The following is an 18,626-nucleotide window of genomic DNA, read 5'->3' as shown; positions in this document are numbered from 1 at the left end:
GTTATAAGCCAGTACTTGTCTACTGTCCGATGAACTTGCCTCTATTTTTGGGGCAAATTCATAAGACAGTTTGTGTTGTTCTTGATTGGACATTGGACATCTCAGCTAATAATTTTGAAAAGCAAAAAAGGTATTTTCATTTGTTTGGTGCATATGAATCGAATACACGCGTTGTGTCGACTTTCGATTTGTGATACTGTATATATTGTGTTGCGACCAAGTTTGATTCTGTATATATAAAAGACCAAGCAGATCAAATTCATCGCTTGGCATATTGCTCATTTTTTTTTCAATTATTTTTGTCTTGGCATAATTGTACAGAAAAATAATTTATCGTAGAAGTGTAACCCATCCTTGCCAAGCAATTAAAGGAAGACCAAACACTGTCTGAAGTAAAATTGATTTGGATCGAAATTTCGAATGATCAAAATTTCACGACAGTGTTTCCTAATTAGAACCGACTCTTCCGTCTCCAGACGATGCTCCTATGGGTTGGTCCGAAGGCGACAAAAGATCCAACTCTATATGATCCGATCTTAATGACGTTAATTCGGATCCAATCAAATTTCCATACTTTACGTTCATTCGGATCCATATCATTACGTGATTGTATCGACATTGTTTCCTCTGCTGGTTTTGAACGTGGACTTAATTTGATGTAGGAGTTTGTCATTCAGGTGTTTAAGATTCGTAATCTTCTTCCTGCTGGTTTTCATATATAAGAATCGAATGTGAAATACTTGTATCAATTAAGGGAGGAAATTATATGGCACTCTTAGGGGACACTTGGTAATTATTAATTCATCTATCTAGATTAATTCAGATCTATGGATCTGATGTGGCGAAAGTTCCGTGCTAAAATTCAAAGTTCATCAAAGCAACGATCATAGGTTATATCACTTAATTAGGATCCACAGTTCATCAAAGTACGTTAGCTAGACCATTTGTTCTAAAAGCAGTTTTCTCGTGTTTTGTACACTACAGGAAGATGACGACGCCCACACGCTTATTCAGCGTATATCGCAGCTGCTGCCAACCAACAGCAGCCATTACGTGAGTGTATCAACAGCAGTCCTCTTCCAAGACAAATTTAATTTATTAAAGAGAGGCAGGCAAGTGCATATGCAAGCTAATGTATGACGTGATTAAAGAGAGGTACGTTCTAAAGTGATTTTAATCACTAGCTAACGTACCTCCCTTTAATCTTGTAATACATTAACTTGCATATGCACTTGCATGGCTGCTGTTTGTTGGCAGCAGCTGCGATATGCGCTGTGGGCGTCATCATCTTCCTGTAGTTTTCAAAGATCACCATATCAAAAAGAAATTCTAAATTAAAGAATACGTGGTGCTCAAAAGAATTTGTTCGGTCCTTGAAATTGGGCTGTACCTTTCATAACACCTTATTATGAAAGGAAAGGTCAGGACTCTTTTGAAAGGTCAACACTGATTATGGTCAAGACTCATTTGTATGTCATCAGTATTCACCATACTAAAAAGGTCAGGACTCATTGCAATTGTATGTCATTAGTACTCACTTACAACAAAAGGCCATGCGCTTGTGGAGTACTCGCAATAAATGTGAGGTAAATGAGAATCGCTTGCCGTAGTCCGGTGCCTGATCATAAGTACAGTCCAAATTCATTTCCACCATATTTTTCTAAAATGCTTGGATATGATCACATAATTCTTCCATGAGAAAATCTCGACGCTTTCAGCAGCTAATGAAATAAGCTTGTTGGTGACGATGATAATTCATGTTTCACCATCAGAAGCAAACGAAGAACACGTCTTTGTTACTCAAGCCGCTGGTAGTGCCGAAATCGCGTATTTTTCATCAATTCCAAGCTAAACAGAATTAGTACGTTAATTATTGAACTCCGGTACTGTATATAATTCAAAATGATGAACTCGGAACAAATGTTTCAGGATACGGTCAATATTATAAATTCCTGATTTCTTTCTTAAACGTACTTACACGGATGTGGGGAGCATTAAAGCTGTTTGGAAAAAAAGAAAATGAAAGGAAATAAGCAAGGACTAATGCACTGCTCCTCCACGACTAGGACCCTCGTAAGCTCTCCTCCCGGCGAACCGACCTGCCGAGAGATGATCGACGGGCCTGCCGGCCTCTGCGTGCTGTGAGCCGAAAACGAAGACGAAGACGATGATGGTGAGGAGGAGGGAACCGGTGTTGAGACGTCTGCGGTTCTTCATGGTTGGTTGGTGGCCCTTCTCGGCAGCAGAATTAGCTAGCAGAGAGGGATGGTGAGGGAAGGGTGGGTTTGGTGTTGAATACTGAGAGAGGAGGGAGAAAAGGAGTAGGAGGTTTGTGGGAATGGGCGGGAGGAGCGGGATTAAATGGTGTTAGAGAGTGAACGCAGCCAAAGGGCCAGGGACGTCGTTGGGTGATGCGTGAACCAAGAGGAAGAAGAGGCACCTCCATCCTCCACGGCCCACCTTCCCTTTTGACTTCAGATTTCTCAGTTTTCTTCGAAGAGTAATTGCTGTAAAGTCTTGGAGGGGCTAGTGAGCAGTTTAATGAGAGGACACTGGACATATGCATGATTTAGTGAGCAGTTTAATGTCTTTCACCATATGTGTTTGCTTTCATTGAAGATCAAATTATATTTAGGATAAGAATATTTCTTGTTTTCCAGAAGTCTAGTTCCTTATTTGAACTCAACATTATTCCTCGTAAAAGACTGAGCTATAAGCCTTTCCAAAATATACGTGCTTTCTTGCATTAAAATGAAATTATTTCAGGTTTTCCACATGCGAACTTAAGATCAACCTGGACTAACTTGATGGGTATCTACATTAACTTGCTTAAATTAGAGTTTCTGTTGTCACTTTACACAGAAACCGTAGAAACCGCTTCAAACTTTGGGTTGAAAAGGATATTTGTCAAAAAGCATTTTAAATAAAATATGAATGTTATACTAAGTTCATAAATACTAATTCAACATAAAATATGTTTTAATTCAAGTTATATATATGGGCGAATTATACAAAAAAACTACTTTAACAATCAATTTCTAGGGATCTACTCCTGTGCAAACTAAAAATAAAATAAAATTTATTTGCATTCAAAACGAAACTAACTTGGGCTTAACAAGATACACGCAATTTTATTCTAAATTTTAAAGTTTGTTGGAAACCGATCTCCTTCTCGTTAAGGAAATGAAGTCTCTTGACTCTCAGGCTGTCGTTTTCAAGTGTAACTTAACAAAAAAAAAATTAAAAGACAAAAAAAGATGCATGATGAGTAAAATGCTGCATCAATAAAATGCTTCAGTGCTCTTCTGCGGTTGAAGTAAGCTCCTTACTGAGAAATGGAAAAGAATGATGTTGAGACATCTCCCGAGGAACGTAACTTTCTATTCTGCCCGCCCGTCCGCCTGTCGGCGTACAGATGTATAAAAAGCCGTCCGCTTATCATCGCAGAGATGCTTCCAACACTGACTGACTTTGTATTCATCTCCGCATTGAAAGGCGGACGGGCGGCGGGAGAGAAAGTCAGGGTTTACTTCTTTCCTCCCATTACTTCTTTCTTCATACATCATAGAATAGAAAGTTGCATTCCTCCGGAGATGTCTGAACATCATTCTTTCCCATTTCGCACTAAGTTGTTTAACAGTGTAGTGTTACCACATAACAAAAATAAAGGTTTTGAAAGATTAAGCGTTACTCTTTCCTTTAACAGGTATGGCAAAGAAGTTCAGGAAGAAAAATTCCTGACAAGTTTTCAAAGATTTCGTGCCATTAAATCAAAATGCCGTGTCTTTGGTCTTTAATTTCATCATCTACCAGGCGAATAGATTTTTGATGGACGTAAAAATGAGTGTATCAGACGAAGTCTTTATCGTTCTTAATAAAATGGGAAGGGAGCCCTCTGTCTGAGCAGGTTTGCATTGAAAATCATGGGCAATTGGATGATCCAACCATCAGACAAGGTGACACTACAAAAAAAAAAAAAAGAATAAGAGAAATTCAGCCGCGTGTGGGAAAAGCAGGTTAGGGATGTTGTTAAGTGGCCTTTTACTGACGTCCATTTTTCAAACGCCAATACAAAGGAAACATTCACTGACATCCAGCTCTAAACTTCGCCAAGAGTACTTTTCCGACGTCCATTTCGCAGATGCCAATAAAAAGAAGCTAATATTCCCAACCTATCATCATGCTTGCGTTTGTGAAATTTTTGTCAGCAAAAAATTAACGTATGGTGCATCTGTATAACTCCACTTTTATCGACTTATTACTGGCCGATAAGTCGGCATAGTTTTGCCACCAGCATTTCACATTCATTGATAACTCACGCTTTTTTTCTCAAAAAGATAAAAAAAAATACATGCAACACACTCTCACGCTTTTTTTCTCAAAAAGATAAAAAAAAATACATGCAACACACTTGGATGTTGTTAAAAATATATAATTATTAGCATGAGATTTAACATGGTTTTCCATCAAGAAAGGTCACTATTGGCAGTAAAGAACATAGTGTTTGAGATTTGATATTTATATTGTCTGTTTGCAATGATCTCTAGATATCTCTTTGATTTTATTTTACTACTCTGGGTTGCCGAACCTCCTTGTTGATAGCGATGGAATTATTATTTTTGTTGGTTTTTTTTATTTTTATAGGTATCATTCCCTTAAAACTTGATTTTTTTGCAAATTCAGGTCGATGACCACCCTTGTTGATAACAATGTGAAGACATATTTGACACATCCAAGAGATCGCATTTGATATTATAAATTTCAAATATAGATATTTGATTACTAACAAGGATTTAAAATTACTTATTTAAAAAATTCGAAAATTGCATCACATATGACAAATTGTTGTATTTGAATTAATCTGACTTGAAGTCAAAGGAAATTAAAACACATTTAGGCTATTTTTTAAATAAATATTGGTTTCCAACTTTAACAGAAACCTAAATGATAGCCATATCGGCCAATATGCATCATCTTGTATCGGCCTATATAGGCTATTTTTCAGATACAGAAGTGGTTTACTATTAATGTCATCTTGGAGTATTGGCAGGGCCTAAATCGAATTAGATGTACATTTTACCATACCCACTTTTTTGAATATCTATATATTTCGAATTCAGACGTTTTTTTGTCGTTATCTGAATCTGAAATCCAAATCTGACTTTCAAATTAATATCCAAGTCTGAATCCAACTTTTAAATCTAATCCAAACCACATTATAGATGTTGATAGTATATTTGTTTGAAACTATATCTGATCCCAATCTGATTGTGGACAATATTTAGTTACATCCAAAACGGAAACTGAATTCAATCGGATGTCATTTCTTTTATCTCAATTCAATGTAATTTAATCGAATATCAAATTTTTTTTATCTTTTTCTGTTTTTTTTTTATTTGGTTTGGTAGGAAGGGGATCTAAATCCGATTTATTGACATCTTAGATACAATACGTAGTGACTAACAAACACTGATCTTTATGACAGTGATATGATCAGTATGGGGCATGGATTCACCCTTGTAATTAAATGTGTTGAAAGCGTGCATGTTTGATGGTAGTGGAATATGTTTGTGGTTCGGAAATGATAACCAGTCGTTGATGGTTGTAAGTGGTTTCAAACGAGTTGGATCTTCTTCTTCTTAAATTTAACTTAATTACATTCTCTGTAATTAGATTTGGATTGAACTCAGACTATTTTTAAAAATTGAATTGAAACCCAACTACCAAATGATCGTACATTCATATGAGTTTGAACTCCACTAAGGGGTCCGACTGCACATTCGAAATTACATGTCCCCTAATGCTGTACAAGGAGCTGGGTGATGCTATATATATATATATATATATATATATATATATATATATATAGAGAGAGAGAGAGAGAGAGAGAGAGAGAGAGGTTTTAGACTGCGATGGGGATGCTAAACATTTATTAAAAAATTGAGCGCCGTTTCAAACCTAAGAATAAAAATTTGGTCATTTTTATTGAGTGACGTAAAAAAGATCGAATTATGTTCAAAGCTTATGGTTATATTACCTTACTGATTAGATCGACATGATTTTAAGAACAAGTTAATGCAAAACATATATTAAGTTGATCATTTGTAAGACTTTAATGGTGTTTTTACAATAGGCAAAAATGAATGGCCCCCATAACATCAACATTTTGATAACAGAAAAATCAAAATTATTTTATAAAAACAACTTGAATCAAAGCTTGTTGTGTATCAAAATTAAATTTTTTTAACTATATTAGGATGTTTATATTCTACCATATCAAAATTATTTTTTTTAAACTATATTAGGATGTTTATATTCTACCATATCAAAATTATTATTTTTTAAACTATATTGGGAAGTTTATATTCTACCAATTAATTATCAGACTCATATTCGGGTGCGGCTAGCCAAATCCGTATCGAATCCAAATCTGATTAGTAATCAGATTTAAATTTATTTACCAAATTTAAGTATCTAGATATGATTCTTCTATTTACATCCTTACCCATCACTAAGCTCCCTTGTTTGTGAATCTCTCTGCTTTCTATAAAGAAGAAGAAAGCATATGATAGACGAAGAGGCATAATTGGATTGGGAACTAAGATTGTTCGGTTGCCTGTCATCACTTCTAGGAAGTTCGCTCCTTGCTATATTTCTGGCGAATATTGAAGACTCATAAGAGCATTTAGCTGTTTCATTCATCACTCCAGCTGTAAAAGGGAGGTACATATCTTCCTAACATAGTTAGCGTTTGATAAAAAATTTTTTGGCAGCGGGAACACATTTTTAACATTTCATGAATTTACTCAATTTTGGGGACAAGTTCGTTATAAGCTAGAATTTGTTTACTGTTCAGATGAACTTGTCGATAAATTCATAAGACACTTACAAAGTGTTTTTGCTGTCAAACGACCTCTAAAATATCTATCTTCAAATTTTATGTTAAAAAAAAAAAACCATAGCGCGACTTATGGCTACATTTTTCTAAAAAAACCACAATGTTCTTGAATCATGTTTTTTAGAAGACACTATGTTTTCTCATCAAACACTCTTTTAGAATCCCAACAGACCTGGATATAGAACAATAAACAGCGTCGCAGTCATATTACCGTATTTGGTCTCGGAGATTTTCTAATAAGTTCAAAGATTTGAAGAGTTTCGTATCAAGGATCCTTCTCTTTATATGATTAAGCAAATGTTATTATCACCGATAAAGTGTGTAACCATCTTTCTTGTTTTCAAGCAAGATATCTCATGCTCGCGAAAGATTTTTTTTTTTTTTCTCGTCGCTAGTGATCGAAATTATCATCCCTTCTTCAGATTTTATTGAGCAACTCAAAGCTTTTAGAATTTTTTATTGATGATGAGAGGGAAAATTTGGAGTGAGATGAGATGAGACACCAAAGAATTAGGAGGAAAAGCCAAAAAGTTGGCAGTGACAAGAGTTTTTGGATGGTTTAATTTGGGACTCATTAAAATTCGTGGATTTGACGTCATTCACATTGGATGTGTGACATGGGAGAGTTATCAAAGCTGTCAAGCTTTAAAAAAAAAGGTACTGACAACATGCATCACCGAAAAATGAGGATAACTTTTCTTCAAGTTGTTTTATGCCTGTTTGGTTGTGAATCATGTTGATTCAAGTGGATGCATGCCACCGTTTAATATGCTCATATTCCAGTGCCGTTCATGCCAGTGTTTGGATCCGAGTTTCCAGTGTTTGGATCCGAGTTTTCAGTGTTTGAATCCTTTGACCAGAAAAATCTTTTAATGTAATGCTCGAATTAAAGTTTATAAATTTTGATTAGAACTGAAATATTATTTTTCACAATGTTCATATAGAAATGTTTATATAAAACAAGTGATTTTCTTAAAAAATTTACATGTAAATTAAAAAAAAATTAACGTGGGGCAAGGGGCCATGTGGGCCTACCTTGTTTTCGCCTAGACGGAGTATTTATGTGTGTGAACAATGAGTGAACAGTTATTTAAATTCATCCAACTATTTAATCAGGGTCGTCCATGATGGTTAAGGAACAAACAAAGAAAAAAATGTATAAATTAATATTAAATGATGAAAATGACTATCACATTTTTCTCAAAATGTCATTCTTTGTTGAATTGGACCGCACAAATGAGATGACTGCCTTATTTTGAAAAGTTAAAATCACCATTCAATTTTCGTATATATATAAACACCATTACATGTCCAACCTATATTTGCAACATATCATGCGCATATACGTAAGAATAACGTTATCAAAATTGGCTTGAACCGGCCGATTCGGATGGCGTTCATGACAAATCGATTCGGTTCGATGGTCGATTCAAGAGTGCCGACATTAGTTCTTATTATTTATTTATTTATTTAAAGGATCCAAATCCGTTTTTACATCATTGATTTCAGGCGCCGATCCGGTTCATCGTGGCCGACCTTGAGGATTCCCGAAGTAAACAGTTGGTAAAACGCGGCCGGGAAACGGCGAATGCTTAATTTTGTCATGCATATCAACGCACAGCTTAGAACACGCGGGCAAATAAATAAATAAATATGAACAAGAGATAGAAAGAGAAAAGGGGAAGTGTGCTGGTTTCCATATATATGTAGAGGTGAAGCGTGGCCGGACGCAGGACCCTTACGTGTCCGGACCTTCCGCTGAGATTAACGAACATCGCCATACTCGGTTGGACCGGGTCATGGGTGCCCCAGATCTGGATCCAATATTTCAACTAGGAAAACCATCCTGGTTCAGCCGGATCTGGATCCGGCATGTCCTTTCTCAACCCAAATCACGTGTCCGACCTGTTTATATCATAAAAAGGATTTTTATTCGATTGAAACTTCATTAAACCATGTAAAAGCGGAGAAGACTCTAATGATAAGCCCACCATCGCGCAGTGAAGCAAGCTTCGATCAACGGTGGGAACAACGGCCACCTGGCAGACCTCTGGCAACCTGGCGGCATGATATTATTGTTGCAGGTGGATTGTTCACGGTCTGGCCGCAGCTACACAACCGCCGAATAAATTCTCTTTCCTCACAATCCTTCACATTCCTATATGTTTTAATCTCCCGCGACACATTTTTTACCTTTTCTATTTAGTGTTAAGGGTGGGCGAAGAGCCACATGCTCGTAATTAAGTACTTAATAAGCAATATAATTCATCTATATATATATATATATATATATATTCCTCAGCATCTTTTTATGTGTTATTGATGACTCTCTTAAAAACTTTTGATGTATTGTTGATGAGTTATTTAAAAAATTCTTGGTATGTTTCTTTTGTGTTTTTAAGATATGAAAATATAAAATATTAAAAGTTTTAAATATAAATAAACATCAAATAACCGGCGACCTTGACGATCAAAGAGAGGTGATGACTAAGTTGGGTCAAGGCTTCGGACTAGACCAAACTTGATTTTGTGGAATGCGTTAATAAAAATTGAGGTATGAAGAAAAATATGAAATGTTAAAGGGATGCGATTGGATGTGAAGAATATAGAAGGGGCTTTTGTTGAAATTGGGAAAAACCTGCCAGGTAGTCCCGTAACGCGCTCTAATGAACAAGTTTTTCCTCTTTCCCCATATATTTGTCATCTCCCAACGCACTCTTGCTCGTTCCTTAGCTGTCTTTCTCTCTCTCTCAATCTCTCTTTCTCTCCGTCCTTTTAAAGAACGAAGACGATGATGATGGAAATCTGCAGAAATCTGCATGCGTTTCTGGGGCGATCTGAAGAGGCCAAGCGCGCTGGTCTTGGTGGAGACGATGATGCCGGTGAAGGCGGAGGAGGTGGCGGTGGTGGCGACTGTGGCCCCATGCCTCTTCCTGGCCAAGTACACCACCGAACCAAAGACGGGTTCCCGGCGTCTTCGGGCCTGACCGTCCTCGCCCAGGAGGTGCACAAGCCGCGAAACGTGCTTGAATCCTGCGCCCTCAAGCCGCCGGCTCTGCCCTCCCCGATGAGCTCAGCCACCTCCCGGATGAGCTCAGCCCCCTCCCGGCTGGCGCTCGCCGCGAGGGTCTGCCACGACGAGGAGGGATCGGGGAGGCACAACTGCACCGAGGGGTTGGGCTTCGAGAGCTCCGACGAATCGGAGGTGGCTTCCGGGGACGGGAGTAGCGAGGTGGTGGACGTGAGTGGGCAGGCGTATCTGGAGAAGAGGACGAGGCGGAAGATGATGTCGAGGATGAGGTGCCGGGCGGAGCTGCCGCCGCCACTGCCGTGGCTGAACGGGGAAGGGCGGCCCAGGTTCTTCCTCCGGCAGGAGCGGCGGGACGGGCGGATGCTGCTGACGGAGATGAGGGCAGGGCCGCGCCGGGAGATTTTCGTGGCCGAACGCCGGGACGGGCGGCTCATGCTGCATCTGGTGGGAAAGCCACTGCCCCGAAAAGAGAAGGAAGAATTTATAAAACAAGAGGAAAATGTTGAGCAGCTGGAGGGAGGAGAGAAGGAGGAGAAGGGAGGAGAGGGCGGCGGAGCTGGGAACGTAGAAGTGGTGATGGGCGGTCAGAAGGAGGAGCGCCGCCTGTTGGGGATGGTGAGCGGTGGCTCGTGGCGGTGCTGCGACGAAGGGAGGGGTGAGCTTGAGGATTTCTGGAACCATCAGTACGTCATGTCTACGTAGATGGTTGTCGATTTGTAATTAGAATTTGTTGGGGGATGATCGATTGTCCTTTTCTTTCTTTTTTTCCCTGTGAAATTGTTTCCTTTTCGTCGAGCGGAGTTCGAACAGGGTTGGCGTTGGTTTAGCTTTTTCTTCTCCTTGTAAGTTTTTCCGAAAAAGAAAAAGGGAAAAAGTTAGGAGAAAAGAGGTGGAGGCGGTGGGCAAGGGATATCAGATGAAAAGTGTTGAAAAAAAGTGAAGGTGAAGGAGGTGGCCAGGGAATCAATGGAAAAGCAAAATTAGGAAATGGTATATTCTGGCAAGTTGGAATCTCTCTCTCTCTCTCTCTCTCCCTCTCTCTCTCTCTCTCTCTCTCTCTATATATATATATATATATATATATATATATATATATATATTATAAATATTGATTTTGATGCATTTCTCTAATTGAAAACGTACCAGAAGATGAGAGACTAAGCTTTGATTCATCTTTTGTAATTGATGTTTCTGCTGCTTATTGAATGCATGCATATGTGGGGTAGACATTTCTTGCTTCATAGATTTTGTATACAACCCAATTTCGAAAAACTCAGCTCCAAGGTGTAATGCACATTAGTAAGGCCATCAGTTTTCCAGTCACGGAGAAAAATAGATAATTCCAAAGAATGATCCCATTTATGTCCTAAAAAACTGTATATGTATATTCAATTTCAATTACTGTTAACAATAGCTGGCATCTAATTTTCACTAATTTAAGGGCATAACTATTACGCATTTGGTTTCTATTGTTATGAACATATCTTTCGTTCGATAAACTTATAGAAAGGCATTTAAAATCTGAATTTCAAATTTTAATTATGTTACAAACCATATGTTTTCATGCTTAAAAAGCACATCAATCATGAAAATGAACAGTTTTAAGTTTGACCGTGCTTTTTCTATTTGGATGAACAAAAATAATGTTTACATGTCCGCATCAACTAAAGAACATTCATCTCACTAGCTGTCGTTGCCCAGATCAACTAAAGGAACATTCAAAAATATAAAAAAAGAAGCGTCTGGAATCCGCCTAGATCCACCACTATCTATCTAGAAGAGAGGGAGAGGAAAATAGGATTTCGGTTGAGCGCCTGTTGCTTTGATGGGCCGTCCACCATCCACCATTATTTGAGTCTGGACCAGCATGGAGCAGTTCCGAAAGGTCATGGCCGTTATATATATATATAACCTTTTTGGGGCAGTTATGGAGGCCAATTTTCACCTTATCCATTTAATATAATAAAGTTAATATAAAAAACATGTATCTTTATTAGATCCTTTCTCTTTTTTTTTTTTTTTGTATTTCATGTAATCTTGTTTTTGTATATAGTAACGAGGAGAGGAGATTTGCCTTTAAGGGTATAGCACAACCTATACCACAACCTGACCGTAAAACACTTAAGGGGTCCACTGTTACTAACAGTGGCAAGAGCAACACCCGAGTTGAAAGATGACGTAAAACACTTAAAGGGTAAAAACAATTAAGGGGTCTATGTTACTAACAGTGGTAAGAGTGACACTCGAGTTGAAAGATGTATTATAAATTTTACTCATGCTATCGTCATTCTTTAGCAAGTTACTCTTTTGGGTCATAAACAGTTGTAGGGCGACACTCGAGTTGAATGATATACTATAAGTCTATTTAGGCAACAAAACATTCAAGAACCTTAAAAGTATAAAGGTATGATCTTTAAGGTTTCATGGCTTTTTTTCTATGCAAATATTAAGAAAAAAGAAAGATAAAGAAGATTGAAAGTACTTTAAGAGTTGTTGGGCAAATGAAAAACCTGCCTAAAGATTTGGGTAGAAGATTCATTGGCACATAGTTCTAGTATTTCATAAACCTATCACAATGTTTAGAATAGATCCGTAGATATTTTTGGTGAGGTTTTATACTCTAAACCAGCAGCTAAGTTGGAATTAAATAGAGATCTGTTGATTCCTTCCTCCCCTGTCACCATGCATGCTCTTTATTTCATATATACTCAGAATTTATGCATTTCTCTCTTATCATCATATACTCGACTTCATATTTGTGCAGCATTTCAGAAAAATAAGTATAGATATTGTCTTGATTACTTGTAGCCATCTCTTCGTGATCATGACAATCCAAGATTTGACGTTTATAAAGTTCGGATGATTTCAGCTCCGATCTTAAGTGGGAGGGCACCTGATGGGTGATCCGCTAATTTGAGCCATTCAATTTGATTGAAACTGTTTGAGGCTTTTACCCATTCAAAATTTATGTGGGCTTTGTTCTAGAAAGCCAAATAGATTGCCATTAATCAGCATATTAGGGTAGGAAGAGGAGTATGTCATCCTACTGTTTTACGGAGAAACGAAGCTCCCATTCAACCTCTATAGTACAAGGTTTATTTTAGAGTTTATGTCTCAGAGGTACTGCCTTCACCGTGCTTCAAATTACGTGTCGGTGACACGTATTTTTATACTGCAAAGACTTGACACCTTAAGAATTCAAATTTGAAATTGAAATTGAAATTGGCCGTCTACCAGCCTCCACCCTAACCGTAGTGATAACCCCCTTGAGGACTTTTCGTTGACATATCAAGCAAGTATGAGTTTGGGAATTGTGTGAATTCAAATGTATGGGTTAAAGCGTGGATTAAATTTCAACTAATTCTCAATTATGTTAATAAAAATGTTGGATAGGAAACACCGGCAGGAAGCTTCGCAGAGGTCAGGGCTTGAACAAAAGAAAAAAAAAATTCATATATCTTCTGCATTGGGAATACAAATGAGCTTTTTCATCCAAGGATAAAGACTTTCACATGAGCCAACAATGGAAGATGTCAACGAAGTTTCACAGAGAAGAAAAAGGTTACAACCCCTCACCTGTCTACTGAGAAATTTAGCTCTCTTTCTCATGTTATTTCTTTTCATGGTCAGAAACCAGTGGATTTTCCTGCCAGTTTGGTTTTTTTTTTTGTTGTTGGGGAGTTGAAGGCAACGAATAGTGTGGACAATGTAACTTAGAAATCAACGAGGAATGGTGCATGAGTCCAGAAGGTAGCAAGTAGGCTTGCTGGGTCAAAATTGGTGTGTCACTAGGTTAGGTGCCCTCTGGGATCTGAAGGCCCAAAAGATAAGCTGAGTTTGAAGTCCAATTCAATTGAATTTTCCCGTGGTTGCCTTGGAATCAACAATGCAGTCTGCTGAATTAATTTGGACGAAAATTTGTTAAGAGACGCTGAATTATTAAGAAACCTTGAATGCAAGTACAATATTTTGTTTGCGATTATTGAAAGAATTTTGGGGAATGAAGCTGATTCTGCTTACAAAAGCAGAATGAGCCTCATCAGCCTGGATTTCACATCAATGGTGTTTCTTGAATTTGATCTTCCTGTTTGAAAGTGTGAGGACAATTACCAAAGTACATGCTATCTTGTCTGCAGTTAAAAAGTTTCTTAAGGAGCTCGCATAGTGTTTTCTTGAAGTGAACATAGAATCTGATTTGCAAATAAAAAAAGAGAAAAATCTTAATTTTTGAGCCTGCCCTTGGCTTATATTTCCAAACAAGTTACGTTTCATGATTTCTTTATAAGTGTCCAGTACTCGTCGTCAAGCCAAGCCAGTCAACTCTTGTTAATTTTAAGAACACAAGCATGAACTACAGACTTTTTCTCAACATTAGTCTTCATTGTTCTTAGCTTAACAGAAGTTCACTTGAGATCCTTCTTTGACTGTCTTGGTGAAATTTGTGACTTTTATATCAAAAAAATACAAAATGATTTTTTTTTTAAATATAAGCAAAATGTTAACGAATAACAAGTAGTTTATATGTTATGGGAAGACGGAGCGTGTATATATATATATGTGTGTGTGTGTGTGTGTGGAAAGAGAGAGAGAGAGAGAGAAATTGGTATATGGCAGACCACTTAAGCCTGGGACAAAAACTGAACCATTAAAATTTTTATAGAAAATTTTTTAAACAACATATTAATACTCCATTATGCTTATAAATACGAATTCAACACAGAATAAGTTTTAGTTCCAGTATTTTTTTAAGAAAATTATTGATTTTTATTTGAAAGGATAGCCGTTCATTTTTTTATTGCTATAGAGATATGTTAAACTCAAAAAATGATGGTTTAATATATGGTTTTCATCAAAACATTCCTCAGATCATATCTATGTATAGTTACAACACCATACTTCAATAATTATTTTTAAGTGGTTTGTTGGAAAGTCTATTCAAGGTAAAGTGATAAGGAATAAAATATACAGCGGCGGAAGGCCGACTTATTCATCTACGCTTTTGCATTGAGTTTTGGACTGTCTGGTGCATATTTTCGGATCTATACATATACATATCCATACAAAGTTAGGGTCGTTTTTTTGTTTAATTTCTATGGGCGTCCTCCCTTTTAGAACAGCGCCAGCCCATAGAGTTTTACTATTATATATACCTCAAAGAGTTGAGGACCGAGTTTTCCTTCTTGACTTCCGAAAGAAAAAGTTAGGGAAGATACCGAAAGAAGCATGCGCGTTCTTTGTTTTTAGACAGCAGCACATCCACAAAAAGAAGGAAAGAAAGAAAGATTCTGTTTCTTTTTGTCCGTGGGGATCTAAATGCGCCGGCCATATGCAACGTATACAGCAGGCCATCTTCAAAAAGGAGACTCGGTGATGCAAATTTTTTTATTTCATTTTCGATTGAAATTGCCACCGATTCAAATGAACACTTTGCTTCATGGCCGTAGGCAACGAAACCAAGTTCCATTTTTTTATAAGTTACGAATCGTTGATACTGCCATTGTAGAAGATAGAGATAAGAAAGAAGGAAAAATGCGAGATCTGTACTCACTGTGAAGAAAGGAAAGAAGTGAAGCAGACAAGTTAATTATAAAGAGAGAGAGAGTTATAACGAGTTTTCTGATGTGAACCGCATAAGCATGCTTCTTAAGCACCAAATACCTGTCGTCCTGGTGCTTCTTGGACACAGGATCACATGAGCACCATACAATATGAGCATGATTTACGCTGAAAGCAGCAATAGAGGGCCAAGTGGTTGAAGGAGGGTGCTAGTAATACCCTCTATTTTCTAAAGAGTAGCACTTTCTCATTTGGGATTTTGTTTTTAATGGATTGAAAGAAACAAAACTTGCATCTCTATGAAATCATTTGTTATGCATGGTATTCGTCTAGGAGACCCTTTGTCTCCATATCTTTTCATAACAGTTGTTGAGATGTTAGAAAGAAGCTTAAAAGGTAAAATGTATAAAAGTGGGAGCATCACCAAACCACCCATCTGCCCCTCGTGTTGTTGAAACATTTCAGAGAATTGGTCTTTAATAAGAAAGCAGTCAAGATAAATAGCATAAAAACCATACCTGGCACATCAAATGAAATTCCCCATCTTCAGAATTTACACCAAAATCACCAGTTACCTCAAAAGGAGCATCGCCAAACCACCCACTTGTATTGTGCGAAAATATTCTTTGACCATGGAAGCACAAACTTGCATTTACATCCTGTTTAAGAAAGATCATCATATTGCTGCAGACAAAATTCCCCCACAAACTTTTCCTGCATAACTGGAGGAGCAAAATAAGAAGGCAAGATGCCACAATGGTGACAAGGAATCACTTAAAAAGAACGTCAAAAGAAAAGTGCCATTGCCTATAATAACTCAAGGAAGAAGGCTTGACAGAATCAAAGATTTAAAATTGAAAACTTTATGACCGTGCAAGAGAGGAAAATGTGAAAACATGAGGTCACTTCATATAGGAAAAATTTGCACCAAATTTTAGAAGGGGATCTAATTAGTTCTGCTTATCCATGAAAAACTTGATACACATGTAAATAGTGAAAGATTGAAGTGTTTGCTTTACAGCCAAAATCCTTCGTATCATTACCTGACGTGAAAAACGTTGTCTTGGTGTCCAATTTCAAAAGTTTCTTCAAGAGCAAGATTTTTCCAAAATCCCTTGTGAGTCCTATTTTTGGCTCCACGGGAATTAAAATCACATTATTTTAAATACCATTTAGATCATACATATACCACGATTTTCCAACATCCATGAGAAGATTCAATGCCGAATGTCGTTGCAAGATGATGACTCTTTATGAGCAAGAATAAGCCTCTAGTGGTATGAATTCCAATCTCAAAGGAACCTAAAGTCAAAGATGAACATACTTACAACATGAATTATTTTTGCAATGGAATTTAACTGTCACATTCTGACATCATGCATCGGGATGACTAAAGGAATCAATGTGAACCTTAGTAACAAACAGTTCTATCAAAGTAAAAACAGTTTTAAGCAGCGATTCCAAAAACAGCAGTAAAAGATGAAAACTTCTAACCATTTAGCCATTAGCCTACCACATAGGCGTATGTCTATTTCTAACTCATTTCAGTTTCACTTTCACCTATATCTGGAATCAAGTAACTAGAACTGATGAGAAGTGTTAAAGAGTGCTTCTGCTATATTAGAAAGTTGGAGAGTAGGTCTTTAAAAATATTTTCTTATATTTAGTGGACTGAATCTGTAATTGTTATATTGCCATTTGCCAACCCTAATCTCTTTAATATGAGATTAGGGTTACTTGAAGAGTAACAGAAAGTATATGAGAAAGAAATCCAAGGAAAGAACCCAAAGGGACAGCAGAACAGGGAGGGTTTTTGTCAATAGCATACACCACTGGTCATGGGTTCAAACATCATTGTGTTCCATCTCGGACCCATGACAGAAAAATGAAGATTCTTGTGGAGCAGAAGGGCTTTCACCTCTTGGCACAGGAAATGTAAAAATAAAGGAAAACCGAAAAAGCAAAAAAAATTACAATTCTAAAAAAAATTGCTCAAAGAAAACATGTTTTTGTCATGTCCACCACCCCCGCCGCTGCCCCTTAAAAAATGTATATGCAATTAGCTTCCTAATATGCTTTTAAAGTTTAAACATGTTACTAAATATTATGAATTTTGATCAAAATTTTTGTAAGAAAATTAGTATAGAACTAAGATAATTTCACATTTTTCTACTATTTTTGCTTTTTGAATTTCTGAGATTTTCCCGAGAAAAACGAACTTCCCAACTAATAATACCTGAAAAAGACTTTGAGAATAAAAACCAGAAAAGGATAACTGTGATTTGGCCTTCACCTCAAAGTTTTACACGAACATGGCCAGGACTCCCACATCAAGAGTGGTTTCTCATTATTAGAGGAAAAAAAATGCAGGGGGGGGGGGGGGGAGATTTTAAAAAATAGTGAAAAAATTAATGATATGGTGAAGGAAAGCAAAAAGGATGAAATCCAAAGAATCTTCCTCCAAATATGACAAAAAACAAACATTGTTAGTATACAGTATAGATATCCTAAAAAAACACGGAAAAGCCCATGATAACCTGTTTTTGGAATAAGCGGACTATTTTTTACATTCTAGGCATCTGATAATCTTTTAAATGGAAAACAAAAGGAGAGCTCGAGGATCTAGAAGCACATGTTAGAAATGCAACCAAGGGCGGATCTAGGATTTCGTTTAGGGACGGGTCAAATAATGCAACCTTAAATTTGGATAGGGCCAAACTAAACCAAAATAAAAAAACACATTGAACTACTAAATTTTTTTTATTTTTCTAGTGCAATTTTTTTTTTCCAGTTAGTTTGGGGCGGGCCATGGCCTAGGCGGGCCCTCCCCTCCCTCCGCCCCTGAATTATGAAACCGAGTCGTAGATCACAAAACGATTTTTCCCAATAGGGTACCCGCTTCAATAAATCACAGAAAGAAAAAACTCAGAGTCCAAAGTTGTTTAGAACCCACCCATGCAGTAACTCCTGCACTCAGCACAGACTAACAGATCTAGAAACAAATAAGATGCTAACCTTGAATAATCACTCTTTGTCTTTAATTTTGTCCATCCAAGTACTAAAATTTCAGAATATTAATGATTTTTTGTTTTAATCTATACATCCCAGAGAAAGATCACCTTCCAAACCAAATTCAGAAGA

The 18,626-nt window shown here is 37.2% G+C and overlaps 1 protein-coding gene across 1 annotated transcript; it reads left to right on the top strand.

Moving 5' to 3' along the window:
* Window positions 1-9,632: 9,632 nt before the first annotated feature.
* LOC116256350 (uncharacterized) lies at window positions 9,633-10,933 on the top strand. The gene has a single exon (XM_031632703.2). It carries the CDS (start codon window positions 9,690-9,692, stop codon window positions 10,629-10,631), a length of 942 nt encoding a protein of 313 aa, XP_031488563.1. The 5' UTR covers window positions 9,633-9,689; the 3' UTR covers window positions 10,632-10,933.
* Window positions 10,934-18,626: the final 7,693 nt, after the last annotated feature.

The sequence above is a fragment of the Nymphaea colorata genome, chromosome 6 (genome assembly GCF_008831285.2).
Source record: "Nymphaea colorata isolate Beijing-Zhang1983 chromosome 6, ASM883128v2, whole genome shotgun sequence".
NCBI classification, from domain to species: Eukaryota; Viridiplantae; Streptophyta; class Magnoliopsida; order Nymphaeales; family Nymphaeaceae; genus Nymphaea; species Nymphaea colorata.
This window is presented reverse-complemented; position numbering and strand designations above follow the sequence as displayed.